Source organism: Castor canadensis, chromosome X (genome assembly GCF_047511655.1).
Source record: "Castor canadensis chromosome X, mCasCan1.hap1v2, whole genome shotgun sequence".
NCBI classification, from domain to species: domain Eukaryota; kingdom Metazoa; phylum Chordata; class Mammalia; order Rodentia; family Castoridae; genus Castor; species Castor canadensis.
The window spans coordinates 145,350,304-145,370,264 of record NC_133405.1 but is presented as its reverse complement, the minus strand read 5'-3'; the positions used below and the strand labels follow the sequence as shown (position 1 = coordinate 145,370,264).

Below are 19,961 nucleotides of genomic sequence, written 5' to 3'. Positions count from 1 at the left end.
AGGAAGGGAAATGGAAGGAAGGAAGGGAGGGCAGGAAGGAGGGAGGGAGGAAGGGAGGAAGGCACCTGTTGGTGCCATTGTGATCCAAGACATTTCAACAACAACAGAGCCCTGAGGACAGCCGTGGAGGAAATGAGACGCAGGAGTCTCTCTTTTCCCGTGGGAATATTACACACCCGGTAAAAGTGCCATTGTCCCCAGGGGAAGCCGTGAGGCAGTGAGGCTGTGACTGAGGGCTTTGTTTTTTTACTAAGGCAGAACATATTTTAAAATACCATGAAACTGCTCTGTGCAGCCTTGGGTGGGTCACGTTTCTTTTACTAGGTTTTCTTGGGAAACTTCCAGTGGGACACTGTTTTTGCGAGTGTGTTGCAGGTAGAACTTGACCCTTTTTGCACGATCGTAAAATCCAAATAAAAAGAGATGATTGACCCCGGTAACAAAATTTCCAGAGAGCCATGCAGCATTGATCTGCAGAGTCACGAAATTTATTGCAGTTGCATGACAAATAGGATTGCTGTGGAAAAGGTCGACCCTGTCATCCTGCCTCTCGTCCCCAGTGCAGAAATGGGGGACGTCAGGGTCGCACTCTGCCAAGTCCTGCTTGGTGTCATTGGAACCGTTTTTCCTTCCCGAGGACGTGATAGTTGACTGACTCATGGTTGCACGTGTCCGGCTCTCAGACAACAGCCAAGCCGGCTTGGCGATGCTTTTGGGGACCAAGACCTGCACATCCCCTGGCCATAAACAGCTTTTCATAACAGGTCAGAATTTGTGCACAAGCTGCCGGAAACCCAGACTCTGCCAGAATCAGAAAAAACGGAAATAAATGCAGAAATCGTGGAGTTTGGAAACTGATGTCACCCAGTTAGTGGGAAGTGGACAAAAGCCACTTAGTCAAAAAAGAGCTCGTCCCGGGTCAGGCGTGGTGTCCGTGATGGGAAAAAAGCCACAATGGTGAGAAGGATGTGTTGGGCCATGCATGGGAGGTTTTCGGGTTTGGTTTTGGGGTCTGGTGTCTTTTGTGACACCCATACTGCCCCATCCCACTAATGTGTCTAAGAGAACGAGCGTCAGGGATCGCAATATGGAAAGTTTCAGACAATGATCTTAAAAAGGGTCGAAGGTGACCGAGACGTCGTCCCAGCCCTAATGGGGCCACGGTGAGAAATAGGATTTCATGTTTTCTGGTGAGACGGGAGAACTGAAAGTGGAATCAAACGGAGGGAGAAGCCATGGCGGCATTGAGTGAGGTGTTCAGTGCGGACTCTTAGTGGATGAGGAAAACAAGGCTCTATTTCAGACCATGTCTGTCTGTCCATACATCCACCACCATCTGTCAGTCATCCACCTATCAATGGCCTGTCTATCCATCCATCATCTATTATCTATCAACCGTCTATGTGTTTATCATTCAATCATCTATCTGTCTATAATATTTACCATCCATCAATCAATCACCCGTGTGTCTACAATCTTTTATCAATCAATCCATTAATCAACTGTATATCATCTATCAGTCTGTCAATTTATCACATATCCATCCATCCAAGCATCTATCCATTGATCTGTCAATCTGTAGGTCTGTCTATCCATCCACCCACCCATCCAACAATCCACCCATCCACCCATCCACCCATCCACCCATCCATCCATCCACCCACCCATCCATCCATCCATCCATCCACCCATCCATCCATCCACCCATCCACCCATCCATCCATCCACCCACCCATCCATCCATCCATCCATCCACCCATCCACCCATCCATCCACCCACCCACCCATCCACCCATCCACCCATCCATCCACCCATCCACCCATCCATCCATCCACCCACCCACCCATCCATCCATCCATCCACCCATCCACCCATCCATCCACCCATCCATCCATCCATCCACCCATCCACCCACCCATCCATCCATCCACCCATCCACCCATCCATCCATCCATCCATCCACCCATCCATCCATCCACCCACCCATCCATCCATCCACCCATCCACCCATCCACCCATCCATCCACCCACCCACCCATCCACCCATCCACCCATCCATCCACCCATCCACCCATCCATCCATCCACCCACCCACCCATCCATCCATCCATCCACCCATCCACCCATCCATCCACCCATCCACCCATCCACCCACCCATCCATCCATCCACCCATCCACCCATCCATCCATCCACCCATCCATCCACCCATCCACCCATCCATCCATCCACCCATCCATCCATCCATCCATCCATCCATCCATCCACCCATCCATCCACCCATCCACCCATCCACCCACCCCAGGCTTGGTGGAAACCCCTCCGCGTCCCCCGGTTTGTAAAAAGCATTTCCCTAAAACAGAGAAACCCGAGTCAGGGACTTCTCTGGCTTTGATTTTTCCCGTTAAATTGGGAGTCGATATTGATTATTGATCCAGCTGGGCCGTGGCCACCGACATCCCCAAATCTCCGTGGCTTTCTTCCCTGTGTCATCTGAAAATCGATGACATATCTATTTAAATTTTCCTCTTTTTTAAATTATTTGCCAGATCACACAGCAGCTTTCTGGCTGAGACCTGCATTTTTCAGTAGTTTCCTTCAGATTTTGTCATTGTGTGAGTAATGCTGTTCCTCCAGCCAGATCCTATAAATCTGTTCCTTCAGAGTCACTTCCTCCAGATATTTTTTCTTGTTTTATTTTTACTGCTTTGGGTCCAGATTCTCTCCTTGCTGTTATTTTTTGAGTCAGTTGGACGGATTTTTCCTTCATCACCGTCCTGGAACATCACTGGGCAGACGGTGACCTCATAGCGAGGCCTCTTTCTGGGACATTTCCTAGTCCTGGTTCCTGAGCCTTTGGGACGTTTGGGTTTGTGCTGCAAATCCGTGTTCCCTTTTCAAAGGGGGAGATTAATCCTGCTGGGATTCCACGTTTCTGGAGCCTTTGCACTGCACAGCTTGTGCCGGGCCCTGTGCCTCACGCCTGTAATTCCAGCACCCGCTTTGCAAACGCCGAGTCCTGAGTTCAAACCCCAGGATCCCCTCAATGACAAGAAAAAAGAAACAGTTTGGGGTGTCACACTGACCAAGAAAAGGAAAATCCTGTTATCTGAATAGTCTCCTCATGACTGTTTTTGTTTTTCTGTGGAGCTGCCCAAGGTTTGCTGTAAATCTTTCCACATCCCTTGCTATGTCGTGGCAAAAATAATAGCAATACAAAAGTCGTAGCAGGCAGGCATTGACCCCCCCCATACCCCAGGTGACATGTGCCTTGCACAAGAAATGTTTGCAAAATGAAACTCAGATCCTACAAGACTTGGAGGACAAATGGATTTTTAATGAGACCTAGGAAAAAGAGAATGCAAGAGAGAGTATATTTTCTGCAATGGCTTCATTCTGAAATGTTCCCCAAAGGCCCTGAAGACTTTGTCACCACCTGAGGGTCATATTGGGAAGTGGTGGGACCTTTGAGAGGCAGGTTCTGGGAAAGGAAATGATGTCATTGGGGGCGTGGCCTGTACAGGGATACTGATGGATTCATAGCTTAATAGGCTACAGGGAGGTTGTAGAGCCTTTAAGGGGTGGGGCCTAGCAGGCGGAAGTGACATCATTGGGGTGGGGCATAGCCTGGAAGGGAATATTGATGGGTTCATAAGCTAATGAGCTCCTGGGAGGTCGTAAAGTCTTTAGGAGGTGGGGCCTCATAGGCGGAAGTGACGTCGTGAGGGACTGGCCTGGAAGGGGAGATTGATAGATTCATAGCTTAATGGCCTCCTGGGAAGTGGTGAAGCCTCTGGGAGGCGGGGCCTAGTGGGAGGAAGTGATATCACGGGGGCGTGGCCATGAAGAGGATCTTGGGTTCCTGTGCTCTTCCTCTTCCTGTTTCTGGCTTCCTGGCTGCCATGCTCTGAGCAGCTTAGCTCTGCCACGTGTCCCCAGCCGTGACCCTCTGCCTTGTCACGGCCCCAAAAGCAATGTGCCCACACCACCACCCTGAACTGGAATCTCTCAATTCCACAAAACAAAGCGTTGCTCTTTATTAATTGTCTCCTGTGTTGGTGACAGTGACAAAAAGGTGACCAACACACCGTCTTCCAGCTACGAGAAAACAAAAGGACACTGAGGATTTGAGACACATATGCGAATCCCCTGGAAATGACAGTGGCCCCCCATGAGCGGCTCCCGGGATGTGTCACTGGGTTCACTTTCTGAGTGCCCCATGGCGGATTCAGGAGGTCATCACCTGCTAGGGGAAGCTGCCATGCTCCATCTCAGCTTTTCCAGGTCCTAGGGTTTGGACCTGGGATGTCCCCGAAGGGTCCCATAGGGACAGCGTGGTCTCCAAGGCAACAGGACTTGGGGGGGAATTTGGGGATGAGGGGAGCATGAAGGGCCTGACCTCATCAGTGGATTCATCCATTGATGGACCCATGGCTGATGGATTGACTCACTGATGGACTCATGGCTAATGGATTGATCCATTGATGGACCCATGGCTGAATGGACTGACTCATTGATGGACTCATGGCTGAATGGACTGACTCACTGATGGACTCATGGCTGATGGATTGACTCACTGATGGACTCATGGCTGAATGGATTGACTCACTGATGGACTCATGGCTGATGGATTGACTCACTGATGGACCCATGGCTGAATGAACTGATCCATTGATGGAGTCATAGCTGAATGGACTGACCCATTGATGGACTCATGGCTGAATGGATTGATCCATTGATGGACTCATGGCTAATGGACTGACCCATTGGTGGACTCATGGCTGAATGGATTGATCCATTGATGGACTCATGGCTGAATGGACTGACCCATTGATGGACTCATGGCTGAATGGATTGATCCATTGATGGACTCATGGCTAATGGACTGACCCATTGGTGGACTCATGGCTCAGTGGATTGATCCATCGATGGGTTCATGACTTAAGTCACCACCCGATGGAGATATTGGGAGGTGGTGGAGACTTTAGGAGGTGAGACCAGTTGCAGGAAGTCGGTCAATGAGGGTGTGTCCTCCTTGAGGAAATTTTTTTTTGCCCCTTTTTCTCTCTCCCTCTCTGTTTCCCTCCCTCCTTCTCCGTGTCTCTCTTTTCTGTCTCTCTCTTTCCCTCTCTTTCTTTGTGCCTCTCTTCCTCCCTACCTGTTTATGTCTTGTCTTCTCTCTCTCTCCCCCCATCTTCCTCTGCCTCTCTCCTCCACACGTTCTGTCTCCCTCTCTCTCTCTCCTTCCCTCCCTGTCTCTCCCTCCTCCCTTTCTCCTCCTATTCTCTCTGTCTCCTTCTCTCTCCCTCTCTCTCTCCCTCCTCCCTTTCTCCTCTTCTTTTCTCTTCTCTCTCTCCTCTCTCTGTCTCTCTCCTTGGCCACCATGATGTAAGCAGCTTGGCTCCACCGTCCCCTCCCGCCATGATCATCTGCCTCGCCATGGCCCAGAAACAATGGAGCCCGGCGACAATGGGCTGTCACCTAAAGCGACTGTGTGTTAAAGTACGCACATCTACGTCACGCAAAGAGGAAGGAAACGAGCGAGAAGGGAAAATGAGCGAGGAAGGAAGGAGGACGGTCACAAACTCAATCCACAGCGTCACACATTGTCCCCATGACTGCTGCCACCTCGTAAACCTGTGAAAAATCCCCTCGGTGGCGTCCCAAGAGGGCTTGGCTCACACTGACCTGCATTTCATTCGTTTGTTTGCTTGTTGGATAATTGATTGACTGACTGACCGATTCACTGATTAATTGACTGACCTTACGTTAACATTCACTGATCAGTGTCCATGTCATGAGCACCAGAATCCCTTGTCCTCCTATCTCCCAGACCCATAGGGAAGCCAGGTCCACTTCAGCAGAGAACCCCACAAAACTGGGGGACACGAGGCACGCTGAGGAACACAGCCAGCTGAGGGGGTCGTAGGGCCATCTTGCTGAGTGGCCGGCCATGGAGTCCACAGGGACTTTGATGCCACGTTGGTGACAGGAAACGTGTCCTCCATGACAGGTGTGCTGGATTCCGGTCATACGGCCCTATTAACATTTGGGGGTCACGGAATTCTTTGTCCTGGGGGACGGTCCAGTACATCTTAGGATTCTGATGTCCACCTGCTCCACAGAACCCCAAAACGTCACCAGGCGCGGTTTCCCGTGGGGACACATGGCGTTGTCCAACTGGGACCACCATTGTGGGGGAAAAACAAGATGGCGGACCCTGTCCTCCGTGTTTAAGATGCTGTTTCTTTCCAGGGTGTCGTTGTCACCGAGCTTTTCCAGGGAGGAAGGTGGTCATCGGTCATCGGAGGGAGGCGTCGGCCGCTCACCCTCAGGTTTGTCCGCGTGGCCGGCTGGGACCTGCGGCTCAGGCCCAGGACACAGAGACGGCGCGTGGAATATTAGCAGCCCAGGAAAAGTTCAAAGTATTTGAAATACCGTTTCCAGCGGCCGTCTGTTGACTTATTTTACGCCACGGTGACTATTTTTTTGCATTTTATGCAACGCAGCCCCGTGTTGTGCAGAGGTGAAAACAGTTACCAAACGGCCAAGCCCTGGGTGAGGTGGACCCAGGTGGGGGCAGCTGGCTCCCAATAAAATAATCAATCTGCAGTCGGAATTCTTAAAAGGTACAAAGTTTTATTAAACAAACCTGCAATCAATAGTATTCTATGACATAAATTAGACAGGAGGAAACGACCCTAGGGCATATATTTTTATATATATTTATATATGTTCAAGTCACAGTGATTACCCATCGTGCAGCAAGTCGACAGGGTGCCAGGGGACATCTACAAGTAGGAAGGTGACACCCGCCTGGTGCACACGGCACCCTACAGCAGTCAGTCAGTCACATACTCCCCAGAACGTCGTGACTTTTAGAGACATTTAGTGACTTAGTGACATTTAGTGACATAAATGTCACTAAAAGATGTCAGCTCTTCAATGCTTTGGGTTTTGTTCTGCAGGAAGTAGGATGAGGGAGCGTGGACTTTGACCAAGGCACGTTGATTGACTAACAAACAGAAGGTAGGTAGGGGTCCCTGCAAATGGAGCCACCCTGGGCTTGTAGGATTGGCGCACCCACGGGGGAAGCAGCCGGAGTCTGGCTGCATTTCGGGTCACCCCGGACCCAGGGGGACGAGGGAGTCCGTGCGGTGGCCTTGGGGCCGTGTGCTGGGGTCGCCAAGAACGGCCATAGTCACAGTCATGAGGTCCAGAGTGTCCAGGCAACTCAGGTGTCTCACAAAAAACCCAAAAAAAGGCAAATGCACCCCAAATCGGCCAAGCGTGCGGCTCCAGGGCCTTTTCCGTAAATAGGACTGGGCGTGGGAATCCGAGGGGAGGCCCCCTGGGCTTTGCCACGGGGCCGGTGTCCTGCGGCCCCAAAGGCGGGAACGACACTGGGGCTGTGTCTGGTGGGAAGGTGGTGGCAGTTTGTCCTCCGGGTCATTTTCCTTTATTTCCCCACTTTGCATTTTGGGGTCCTCTGAAGATTTGGGAACGGCTCCAATGAGCCAGGACCTCGTCACTCTATGGGGGTGACCTTGCAGGTTCGTTTACGGCTGGAGAAGTCCGCGTCCTATTGATCATCGGTTATCGGTTATTGGTTATCGATTACTGATCACTGATTGATTGTTGGTTATCGATTATTGGTCATCGATTGACGCTCGGTGAGCGAGTGCCTTCTCACCAGGGGACGCGCGTTGCACACAACCGGCCCCAAAAGCAGCCATGACAGCATCTTGGCCGGGCAGTGTCATTTAAGAGCCCCCGGTGGGCGCCAGGGAATGTGTTTTTTATTAAAAATTGCCTGAAGAGCTCCCTGTGGTGTTTCTTTATGCATCAAATGACTTCTTTTTGCAAAAAAGAAAAAAAATGCAGGCATCAGACCTCACAGATTTGTCCCCGAGAGAGATTCTTTTGAGAAATGAAAACACAGTCCTAGGCTTTGCAAAAGTGCCCATCTTCCATCTCTGCACAGTCTGTCCCTGTACGTGGTCACACGCACACACACACTCGGTGTCGATCAACAAACCTGCACAGTTCACACTTGGAGTAAAGTCAGTCCGCACACACTCGGTGTCGATCAACAAACCTGCACAGTTCACACTTGGAGTAAAGTCAGTGCACACACTCGGTGTCGATCAACAAACCTCTGCCAAGTTCACACTTGGAGTAAAGTCCACCTATGAGCAAAAGCAAGAGTGCACGGGCGGGAGGAGCGCGGGGCTGCGCGGTAAAATAAAATGCACAACTGACTTTCGAAAACCTCCGGCAGGGCAGCAGGCTTCCAGTTGCTTAGAGGATGGTGGGTCCGTGAGTGTCCAGCATCCGCGAACCCCCGTGTCCACACGGATGTGCAGAAGCGGGGACGTGAGGACGCGGCTCCTCGGGGCCGGGCAGGTGCACAGCTGCAGTTCCTGGGTGAAAAGAAGACGAGGAACTAGAACTGGAAAATTTCCCAAAAATCTGGACACGTTTTCCCATAATTATCATTTTGATTTCCTTTCCGGTAAGTATCTAGATAAAATTTCTCACGTTTTGGACAAATCATTAAGAACAGGACAGCTCGCTTTCAGAAAGTGACATTGTACTGGCCCGCTTTCCTCCTCCCTGATTTCTGCTATTTGAGCGACTAACCGACGTCGGAAAAGATTACCTGGGAAACTCCAGCATTAAAAGAGGCAGGAGTTTCCGACCGTGCGCTCTACTGGACACCATGGTAACGGAGCCCACCGGGCTGTCAGTCATCTCGCCTGTCAATCAAGTCACATCTATGTCACTGGTCACACTGACTGTCTTGGTGTCACCGTTATTTTGCTTAGAAATGGCCCCAAAGGACAAAAGCAGTGACACTGGGATTTCCCTGTTGTAGTGTGTTTATTGCCAGTAACTGTCCTCTTTCCTATCGGGGCCCCACTGATGACCCAATAAGGACGTGATGACCTAATAAGGACGCGATGGCCCAATAAGGACGTGATGACCTAATAAGGACGTGATGACCTAATAAGGACGCGATGGCCCAATAAGGAAACAGCGTCCCAGCCTCTTCCATTTCTGTCCGCCATTTTTCCCCGTTTCCTTCCCAGAAAGCAATGGCAGCAATGGGAGTTCCTCAGCCGCCATCTCTCAGCGCCCACCCCCACCCTCCCTCCCAGACGTCAAGGATGCAGTCGATGAACCTATGAGACGTCCAGGCCACATAACGGAGGACGAGAATAAAAACTGAGCAGAACAAAACGCGTCGGTCAGTGAGCAGACACACCTGAGACCATTTGGGTTTTCTCTTTGCTGGCAATTAAAACGCGCAGTAAATGAGAGAGATTTAAAAAATAAAAAAAATTTTAAAAAGCAGACCTGGCCAAGGAGAGTGACTCACACCTGTAATCCCAGCCACTCGGGAGGCAGATGGAGGAGGTGACACCAGGGGTTGAGAGGGGACTGTCCTATTGTCCTTCTCTGCTTGTGTCGTAAAACGATGAGGGCGGGCCAGCCCTAATCAGTAAACGTCGTCACTCACGGCCCTGGGATGCGATCAACAAACTCCCTAATTCTGCATTTCCCACCGATGGAAAACGTACCTTCCGGATGTGAGGCTGCGTCCTCAGAAGTTCTTGAAGATTTCCAAATCTTTCTCGGACACCGGAGGGGCCTCGTCCCACTCGTTTTCGGGGTACGTCTCGAAGTTGGAGGTGTCGCCATCCCCGGTCAACTTGGGCACGATTGGTGGCTGTGCGATGCGGCCAAGACAGAAAGCCCAGGTTAGACAAAGATGGCGGCTGTCGTGACACGGGGTGTGTGATGTCGCTTCTGACATTTTGCACACAGAGGGGAAGTGATTTCACAGCTTTATTTATTACTTAGGGTCTCCTTGGGATGTTGATCGACTCCTTGACGGTACCACGGGAAGTTACCATGGCTTGCTCGTCACTGTGTGTGGATAAAACTTTATTTGCAGACACAAGCGAGGGGCCAGAGGTGGCCCACAGTTTGGAGCCGGCAGAAAACTGGCTGTGTGAAGGAGCACTTCTGCGTCCCTAAAGTCATACCTTGAGTTTTCTCTGGGGGACGGCGTCCCAGTCGACGCCTCGGAACCAGCGGTGCCGTTTCACGTCCTCGGCGCCGTTCTTCGAAGGAAACGCGAGAAGAAGATCAAGAATAAAAACGCGTGCGAGTGGAGGCTTTGGATACAGAGGCCGCGGAGGGTTTGTGCGGCGGAATAGTATTCAGCCCTGAAAAGGGAACTGAGTCCTGGAAGGGGCCACAGAGAGTCCGGCAAGGGAGCAGAGAGCAGACACGCATTTTCTTACTGGGGCCTTCGGCATGGGCTGAGGGCAAGGCGTGGCCAATGACAGCACAGCGCAGTGACGGGTGACAGACGCGTCCCGGGGGAGAAGATGGCGGAACCAGTACTGACCTTCATGTTCCCCAGGCGCCTCGTCCTGTCCACCACAAGCAGCTTCCTAATGAGGTCCCTGTGGGGAGAAGGAAGAATGAGACCCCGGTACGGGGCTGAGGCCGACATCCAGGCGTCACCGGGCGCCATATGCGTTTGTTGATCGGCTCACTGTCGTCCGCCTGGGGACAGCGAGGTCTGCTCTTGGTTTGTCACTCTCATCCCTAGAGAGAAATTCTGTTCTGGTCCGGGTGGCGGTGACACGTCACGTGTCCGCACCTGTCGGTCTGTCCCTGAAAACGAGATGTCTGTCTACAGATAGATGGATAGACAGACGGACAGATAGATACAGACAGATGGATAGACAGATGATAGGTAGGTAGATTGATGGGTGGCTGACTGATAGATGACTGACTGACTGATGGATGACTCATGACTCACTGATTGATGGATGACTGACTGCTGGATGACTGATGGATGACTGACTGATAGATGAATGACTGCTGGATGACTGACTGATGGATGACTGACTGACTGATGGATGACTGACTGATGGATGACTGATGGATGACTGACTGACTGATGGATGACTGATGGGCAGATGGCACAGACAGACGTACAGATGGCGCACACACACAGAGACAGATGAGGCAGGGATGACTGGCAGGTAGGCAGATTAAAAAGCTTGATGGCGTGTGTTTGTGCGGTGCTGAAAGACCACACAGAAAGCACACAGTGAGAGCATAATGTGTGCGCGTGGTCACAGACAATAAAAAGACGCCACGTGTTTGCGCTCAAAGTCCACAGGAGGCAGCAAGGATTGTGGACCGAGGCCAGCCTGGGGCAAATGCTTCTTGAGATCCCATCTCTAAAATAACCAGAGCAAAAATGGGCTCCAGTGGTGCGGTGCCGAAGAGTGAAGTCGTGAGTTCAAATCCCAGTCATACCAAAAAAAAAAAAAAACCCCAAAACTTGCACCCCCACAAGTGCATGGCAATGCGAGATGACCAAGATGTCACCAGGACTCAGCCAGTGTCCCAGTGGACGCCAGCCCCTTTCCACCTTGGGTATTTCCAAGATGGCGTCTCAGCAGCCGCTTTCCCGGGCTGCCCTCGAACCTCGGTCCTCCCGACCTCGGCCTCCTGCGTAGCTGGGATTACAGGTGTGGCACCGGCACCCTGCCTGTGCTGGGCATTTTCAAGATGGGGTCTCAGAAACCGTATTTCACCCCCCATTGCTGAAACTAACGAAATGCGGAATTAAGGACAGCAATATTCAGTCAACGCTCTTCCCCTAAAACGGTCCCTGAGTCGCGATTTTAGCATCAAAGCGTTAACCAGGAGAAGGACAATCGGAGCCAAGGAGAAATCACGGTTATTCGGTCTACAACCGCAGAGCTCGCTCTAATGGGACCCGGTGACAAAGCCTCTCTCTCCCACTTCAGTGTGCTTGGTGGCCGAGAGCCAGCCCCGGGTCTTTAGGGGAGAAAAAGGGAGAACACTGAAAAGATTTTCCCTTTTGTGTAGAAAAGGCACTTGAAACAGCACATTCCACAGGAAAGTCAGACAGACAGACAGACAGACACGGGTGACACACGCGTCCCCAGTGTGACTCTGATCACAAGCGTGGCAGGCGATGAGACAAGCCAGGTACTTACTTGGCCCCGAAATCCAGGTGTCTGGGGAAATCGATCTTGCCCGCCAGGATTTTCTGATAAATACCAAACGGGTTGTCATCGAAAAATGGCGGAAACCTGGAAGAAAAAGAGAAGTGCTGTTTTCAGTGCAAACGGAAGAGGGGGAAAAAGTTCTGCCCCGCGCGGGCGGAAAGTCACTCAATTCACGTGCGTCCGGCCCTCGCACTCGGGGCCACCGTTCACAGCGACTCCCGCGAGCATATGGTGGAAAGGACAAGGGAGGGGACTGTGCCTCGGGCAGGGTACAAGTGACATTAGGTGTTCTACCAGCAGGTCCAGGGGAGGGGACAGTGGTGGCTTGGATCCGAGGTGTCCCCAAAGGGTCCCAGGGGGACGGTGTGGTCCCCAAGGCAGCAGGGTCACAGGGGGGACTTTAGGAGGTGAGAGGAGAATGAGGGGCCTGACCTCATCAGTGGATGCATCCATTGATTGACTGATAGGTGGATGGACTGATCCATCATGGACTCGTGGTTGAATGGATTCATCCATTGATTGACTATTGAAGCATTGATGGACATACAGCTGAATGGATTGATCCATTGATAGCCCCATAGCTGAATGGATTGATCCATTGATAGCCCCATAGCTGAATGATTCATCCACTGACTGACTAATAGATGGATGGACTGATCCACTGGTGGACTCATGGCTGAATGGATTCATCCATCAAGGGACTCAAAGCTGAATGGATTAATTCATGATGGATTCATACATTAATGGATTAATCCAGTGATCAATTCATAGCTTAATGGATTACTAGGAAGTGGTGAAAACTGTAGAAAGTGGGTTCTACAGTGTTCTTGGCGGTGTGTCCTTGAAAGGGATATTTTTTCTATCTGTTTATATCATGTCTGACCATTGACTGACACTCTGACACCATGAACCAAGATAACCGTCTTGTCCTTTAACGTGACTTTCTCTGGTATTTTGTCACATCCAGGGAAACACGGAAACCTGCAAGTGTCCCCTATCCACGCATGGCACCCCACAGCACAAAGAATGGCGGCTTTCTGCAGATGGGCTTGTGCCTCCGTCCCCAGGAAAGCCTCCTATAAATGTCAGAGCTCACGGCGTTTTGTGGTGCGATCAATCGCTCTGTACTGATTACATTCTTCCTAAATCCCTAACGGAATGCACACAGTCGGTGCTCAATAAATGTACGCGGGTGCCGTCATAGCCGTCGGGATCCCCATAATTTTATGGAAGCCTACGTCATAAATAAGTCAGTAGGATATTTCTGAAGGATGACTGGGACAAGTCAACATTGCTCTCTAGCTTGCGCCACGGGCAGCGAAGACCAAATCCAGGGAACGGAAGACCGCAGCCCCCAAGGACCGTAGGTTTCAGGGCTGGTGGTTAGGGTGGTCCTACTGGACGTGGGGGTCCTCATGGGACGTCTTTTGGTCATTGGGGACCCGGGACACAAGAAACACTCTCACTACTTAGCCTCATTACAACTGGAAGTTTTCATAAAATGGAAGCGAGAAATGTCACCACTGCACAAAACGGAGTTTGCCAATGACTCCCTGATTGGTGACCCCATATTTCATTGAGCGCAAATAGCTCTATTGATTTTTGATTCGATTCCCGGTTTACACGGACGAGGGTGGCCCTAGACGCAATGGCAGTGTCCTCACAAGAGACAGAAGGGGACAGGGACACAGAGGAGACGCCACGGGAAGATGGTGGCAGGGACTGGAGGATGGGGCCATGAGCCAAGGACACCTGGACCCCAGGAGCTGGAATGGGGGGACGGACCCTGTGCTGGGGCCTGAATGGGATGTCATTTGGAGATAGGAAATTGCACATGGAATGAAGGTCGTGAGATGAGGTCGCCCTGGACCAGCTGTGTCACCCACGCCATTGGGCCAGGCCGCCATGTTGGAATGTGGTCAAGATCCATAGAACTGAGGGGAATGGTGACTTTTCCAAAGCTGTGTCACCTGGGGCCTGACAATGGGGACTCATTTGGAAATAGGGTCTTTGCAGGTGGAATTAAGGATCCTGACATGAGGCCATCCTTGACCAGCTGTGTCACCCGCTCCATTGGGCCAGGCCGCCATATTGGAATATGGTCAAGCACCATAGAACTGAGGGGAATGGTGACTTTTCCAAAAGCTGTGTCACCTGGGGCCTGACAATGGGGACTCATTTGGAAATAGCGTCCTTGCAGATGGACAGATCCTGTCCTTGGGCTGTGGAGGTAGTGGCCCTGCTCCACCTGGACGTCACACATCTGCTCTCCAGGGCAGCAGGGGAACATCGAGTCCACGCCAACCGTGACCTCCTGAGACATCCGTGGCCCCAGTCAGGCCTTTGTCACTTGTCACATGGTGTCTGGGTGTCACAGGGGACACTCTCCTGTCTGTCCAGGCTTGGGCGGTGGCTCCATGTGGACGTGTCCAGCTACGGGACTTCACCAAGACGGTGGGTAAGACTCAGGAAGGGAACATTAAACTTGGGGGGGAAATGTGTCATGAGGCCCTAAAACGGGAAGGAATTTTTCAGGTTTCACAAGTGGAAAATTATGAAAATGCAAAGGAAAAAGCCAGGCAGCCGAGGACCATGGCGTCCTCTCGGCACGGAGTGGGGGACACTGAAATTCTCACAGTTTGGCCTCGAAATGCATGGATTGGTTTTGTGAGTGTGTGGGGCGCGCTTGTTATATGGCATCTGGCATTTTAAGCATTTTAACTTAGACAAGCTGGATGACCCCAAAGGCTCCCATGTGGAAAGCGAGGTCCCCAAGGCACTAGGGTCACAGAGGGGACTTTGGGAGGTGAGGGGAGCATGAAGGGCCTGACCTCATCAGTGGAGTCATTCATTGATTGACTAACAGCTGAATAGATTGATCCATTGATTGACTAATAGCTGAATGGATTGATCCATTGATGGACTCACAGCTGAATGGCCTATTGGGAGGTCATGGAGCCTCTAAGAGGCACGGCCTACTATAAGCGAGGTCACTGGAGGCGTGGCCTAGAAGGGTATATATTGTACTGAATCTTTCCTCCCTCTCTCTCTCTCTCTCTCTCTCTCTCTCTCCCTCTCTCTCTCTCTCTCTCTCTTCCCCTCCTGGCCGTCATGATATGAGCAGCTTTGCTCCACCACTCACTCCTGCCGCCATCTTGTTCTACCTCACATGGTCCAAAGCCATGGAGCCCCAGGGACCACTGACTGACACTCTGACAACCATGACCCCAAATCAAGGTTTCCTCCTTTAAGTTGACTGTGCGAACTATTTTTGTCCCTGCAGCAGAAAGCTGACGACCCAGGTGTCTAAGAAGATGTCCCTAAGGCATGATGTCTTTCCTTGTACCCACAGAGACCCCGCAGGGAGAGCAGGATCCTACACTGTGCACGGCTTCCTGTCCAGCTGCAAAGACAGGCCGGCCGGGGAAGGCAGGTGGCTTGGGATAAAGTGTCAGGAGAAGGAAGAGTGGGGAAATGGGGTCACAATAGCTCCACCCCACTGTGGCTCCTCCTCAAAGACCCCAAACCTCACAGCCTTGTACTGAAAAACAAAATCAAGGTCTGGGTCTTTGGTGGAGTGCATGTGTGAGGCCATGGACTCCATCCCCAACACTGCAAAAACTAACGAAAACCTATGCATCTCACACAAATGGCGTGGATTTGGGGAAGTGCAAGACAGAAGAAAATGTAGGGGGGGAAGAAAAGGAGTTACATAACGAGTCAGTAAGGACTAGGGACAGGGTACAGAGTAAGATGGAGAAAAACAAAAACCAGAGAGCGGGTATGGTGGCTCACACCTGTAATCCCAAGCACTTGGGGGGCTGAGATGGATTGGGAAGATTTCTGGTGAAAATCATCCCAAACAGAAAGTTTGAGAGACCCCATCTCAACCAACAGTTTGGGTACAGTGGTGTACACCTGTGTTCCCAAGACACTGGGAAGGGTGTGATGAGGAAGATCACGGTTCCTGTCTAGCCAGACCAGAAGGTTCAGGAGACCTCATCTAAACAAGAAAGTCGGGCATGGTCGCACACACCTATAATCCCAGCCACGGCAGGAATCATGAAATGAAAGGGATTGCCGTCCAGATCACCTGGGCAAAAAGAACCTATGTGAAAATTAATCAGAGGACTCCGGGATTCACCCATCCTTGGGCAACGCTGCCCCTGGTGCTGCAAGATGGAAGTGACGAAATGCACCTCAGGCCAGGCAAAGAGTCATCAACGGGCAGAAGATTCGTCTGCTCATTTATTTCTGAGACACGGTGTCGCCGTGCACCTCAGGCTGGCCTCGAACTCATGACCCACCTCGTCAGCCTCCTGAGTGCCGGGATAAGAGGTAGATGGACAGACAGATAGATAAGATGGTAAAGATAAACGATCAAAGATCATAGATATAAAATGATGCAGATAAAATGATAGAATAGATGAATGACAGGAAGACAGAAAGACAGATGGACAGCAGGCAGACAGACACTTAGTAAATTGATACATAGGTGGACATGGATGACACAACCTAAGAAGATGGACGGGAGCATAGATGTAGACAGGGAGTAGAGATGTGCACAAACGGACACACAATCACACAGACGGACACACAATCACACAGACGGACACAAGGTAGCTACCTACGTGGGTGGATGGGTGGATGGATGGGTGGGTGGATGGGTGGGTGGATGGATGGGTGGGTGGGTGGATGGGTGGGTGGGTGGGTGGGTGGGTGGGTGGATGGGTGGGTGGATGGGTGGGTGGATGGGTGGGTGGATGGGTGGATGGATGGGTGGGTGGATGGGTGGGTGGATGGGTGGGTGGATGGGTGGATGGATGGATGGGTGGATGGGTGGATGGGTGGATGGGTGGATGGATGGATGGGTGGATGGGTGGGTGGATGGGTGGGTGGATGGGTGGGTGGGTGGGTGGATGGATGGGTGGGTGGGTGGATGGATGGGTGGGTGGATGGGTGGGTGGGTGGGTGGGTGGATGGATGGATGGGTGGATGGGTGGATGGGTGGGTGGGTGGGTGGATTGGTGGATGGATGGGTGGGTGGGTGGGTGGATGGATGGGTGGGTGGGTGGATGGATGGGTGGTTGGGTGGGTGGATGGATGGGTGAATGGATGGATGGGTGGATGGGTGGGTGGATGGGTGGGTGGATGGGTGGGTGGATGGATGGGTGGGTGGGTGGATGGATGGGTGGATGGATGGATGGGTGGATGGATGGATGGGTGGGTGGATGGATGGGTGGATGGGTGGATGGATGGGTGGATGGATGGATGGATGGATGGTTGGATGGGTGGATGGGTGGGTGGATGGGTGGATGGATGGGTGGGTGGATGATGGATGGATGGATGGGTGGATGGGTGGATGGATGGATGGTTGGATGGGTGGATGGGTGGGTGGATGGGTGGATGGGTGGATGGATGGGTGGATGATGGATGGATGGATGGATGGGTGGGTGGGTGGATGGGTGGATGGGTGGGTGGATGGGTGGGTGGATGGATGGGTGGATGGATGGATGAGTGGGTGGATGGGTGGGTGGATGGGTGGGTGGATGGGTGGATGGATGGATGGGTGGATGGGTGGATGGGTGGATGGATGGGTGGATGATGGATGGATGGATGGGTGGATGGGTGGGTGGATGGGTGGATGGATGGATGGTTGGATGGGTGGATGGGTGGGTGGATGGGTGGATGGATGGGTGGATGATGGATGGATGGATGGGTGGGTGGATGGATGGATGGGTGGATGGGTGGGTGGATGGGTGGATGGGTGGATGGGTGGATGGATGGATGGATGGGTGGATGGATGGATGGGTGGATGGATGGGTGGGTGGATGGATGGGTGGATGGATGGGTGGGTGGATGGATGGATGGATGGGTGGATGGGTGGATGGGTGGATGGTTGGATGGATGGGTGGGTGGGTGGATGGGTGGATGGGTGGATGGGTGGGTGGATGGATGGATGGATGGATGGATGGGTGGGTGGATGGGTGGGTGGATGGATGGATGGATGGATGGATGAGTGGGTGGATGGGTGGGTGGATGGGTGGATGGATGGATGGGTGGATGGGTGGATGGGTGGATGGGTGGATGGATGGGTGGATGGATGGATGGGTGGATGGGTGGGTGGATGGGTGGGTGGATGGATGGGTGGATGGGTGGGTGGGTGGGTGGGTGGATGGATGGGTGGGTGGGTGGATGGATGGGTGGGTGGATGGGTGGGTGGATGGATGGGTGGATGGGTGGGTGGGTGGGTGGATGGGTGGGTGGATGGATGGGTGGGTGGGTGGATGGATGGGTGGGTGGGTGGGTGGATGGATGGGTGGGTGGGTGGGTGGATGGATGGGTGGGTGGGTGGGTGGATGGATGGGTGGGTGGGTGGGTGGATGGATGGATGGGTGGATGGGTGGATGGGTGGGTGGGTGGATTGGTGGATGGATGGGTGGGTGGGTGGGTGGATGGATGGGTGGTTGGGTGGATGGGTGGATGGATGGGTGGATGGATGGGTGGATGGATGGATGGGTGGATGGGTGGGTGGATGGGTGGGTGGATGGGTGGGTGGATGGATGGGTGGGTGGGTGGATGGATGGGTGGGTGGATGGATGGATGGGTGGATGGATGGATGGGTGGGTGGATGGATGGGTGGATGGGTGGATGGATGGGTGGATGGGTGGATGGATGGATGGTTGGATGGGTGGATGGGTGGGTGGATGGGTGGATGGGTGGATGGGTGGATGGGTGGATGGATGGATGGTTGGATGGGTGGATGGGTGGGTGGATGGGTGGATGGTTGGATGGATGGGTGGATGATGGATGGATGGATGGGTGGGTGGGTGGATGGGTGGGTGGGGGTGGATGGGTGGATGGGTGGATGGGTGGATGGGTGGATGGATGGATGGGTGGATGGGTGGGTGGATGGGTGGGTGGGTGGGTGGGTGGATGGATGGGTGGGTGGGTGGATGGATGGGTGGGTGGGTGGATGGATGGGTGGGTGGATGGGTGGGTGGGTGGGTGGGTGGATGGATGGATGGGTGGGTGGGTGGGTGGATGGGTGGATGGATGGGTGGGTGGGTGGGTGGATGGATGGGTGGTTGGGTGGATGGGTGGATGGATGGGTGGATGGATGGGTGGGTGGGTGGGTGGATGGATGGGTGGGTGGATGGATGGGTGGGTGGGTGGATGGATGGGTGGATGGATGGATGGGTGGATGGATGGATGGGTGGGTGGATGGATGGGTGGATGGGTGGATGGATGGGTGGATGGATGGATGGATGGATGGTTGGATGGGTGGATGGGTGGGTGGATGGGTGGATGGGTGGATGGATGGGTGGATGATGGATGGATGGATGGGTGGGTGGATGGATGGATGGGTGGATGGGTGGATGGATGGGTAGATGGATGGACGAATGTACTGATGGATACCCCACAGATACAGGTAGGAAGGTGGATGGAAGGGTGGATGCCTGTGTTTATAGATGGCAGACACACTGACAGAAGGGAGCAGTTCATTTGGTTTACATGAGCAGATGTTAGAATTATCATTCTCTCCACCTTGGACACAGGTGCCTGACACTTGGTGGGGAGGCCTGTGCAGAGCCATAGACAAACTCCCCAATTCCTGCCTTTTTCTACATCAAAGTGAAGATGTCCAGGTAAACACTTGTGTCTTGGGCTCTCATGGACTCGGAAGGACTTGGAAAAGAGCTTTTGCTTCAGCTGGGGGTCAACTTAGGGGTCCACCACGAGTGTATTTGTAACGCACTTACAAGCAAAATAAAAATGCAAAGGGTGAAAGGTATGTAAGCATGAGTCCCAGCACATGTGAAGGTCACTGGCCAGTGTCCCCGGGCCCTCCAGACCTGACCTGCTTAAGCCTCCATTGCCAGACATGAGAGC

At 52.7% G+C, this 19,961-nt stretch overlaps 1 protein-coding gene across 8 annotated transcripts in view; it reads right to left on the bottom strand.

Moving 5' to 3' along the window:
- Nucleotides 1-500: 500 nt before the first annotated feature.
- Prkx (protein kinase cAMP-dependent X-linked catalytic subunit) overlaps nt 501-19,961 on the bottom strand; it is a 57,290-nt gene continuing 37,829 nt past the window's right edge. For 6 of the 8 annotated variants that reach the window (XM_074063824.1, XM_074063828.1, XM_074063829.1 and 3 more), the window contains 5 exons: nt 12,057-12,152; nt 10,421-10,478; nt 10,053-10,130; nt 9,585-9,733; nt 6,620-8,423 (listed from right to left, as the gene is read on the bottom strand). In XM_074063824.1, the coding sequence (XP_073919925.1) occupies nt 9,608-9,733; nt 10,053-10,130; nt 10,421-10,478; nt 12,057-12,152 (358 nt within the window). In that variant the 3' untranslated portion in view covers nt 6,620-8,423; nt 9,585-9,607. Of the gene's footprint in view, nt 802-6,619; nt 8,424-9,584; nt 9,734-10,052; nt 10,131-10,420; nt 10,479-12,056; nt 12,153-19,961 lie in introns of those variants that run through there. The other 2 variants (XR_012444567.1, XM_074063831.1) reach the window with 2 other exon arrangements.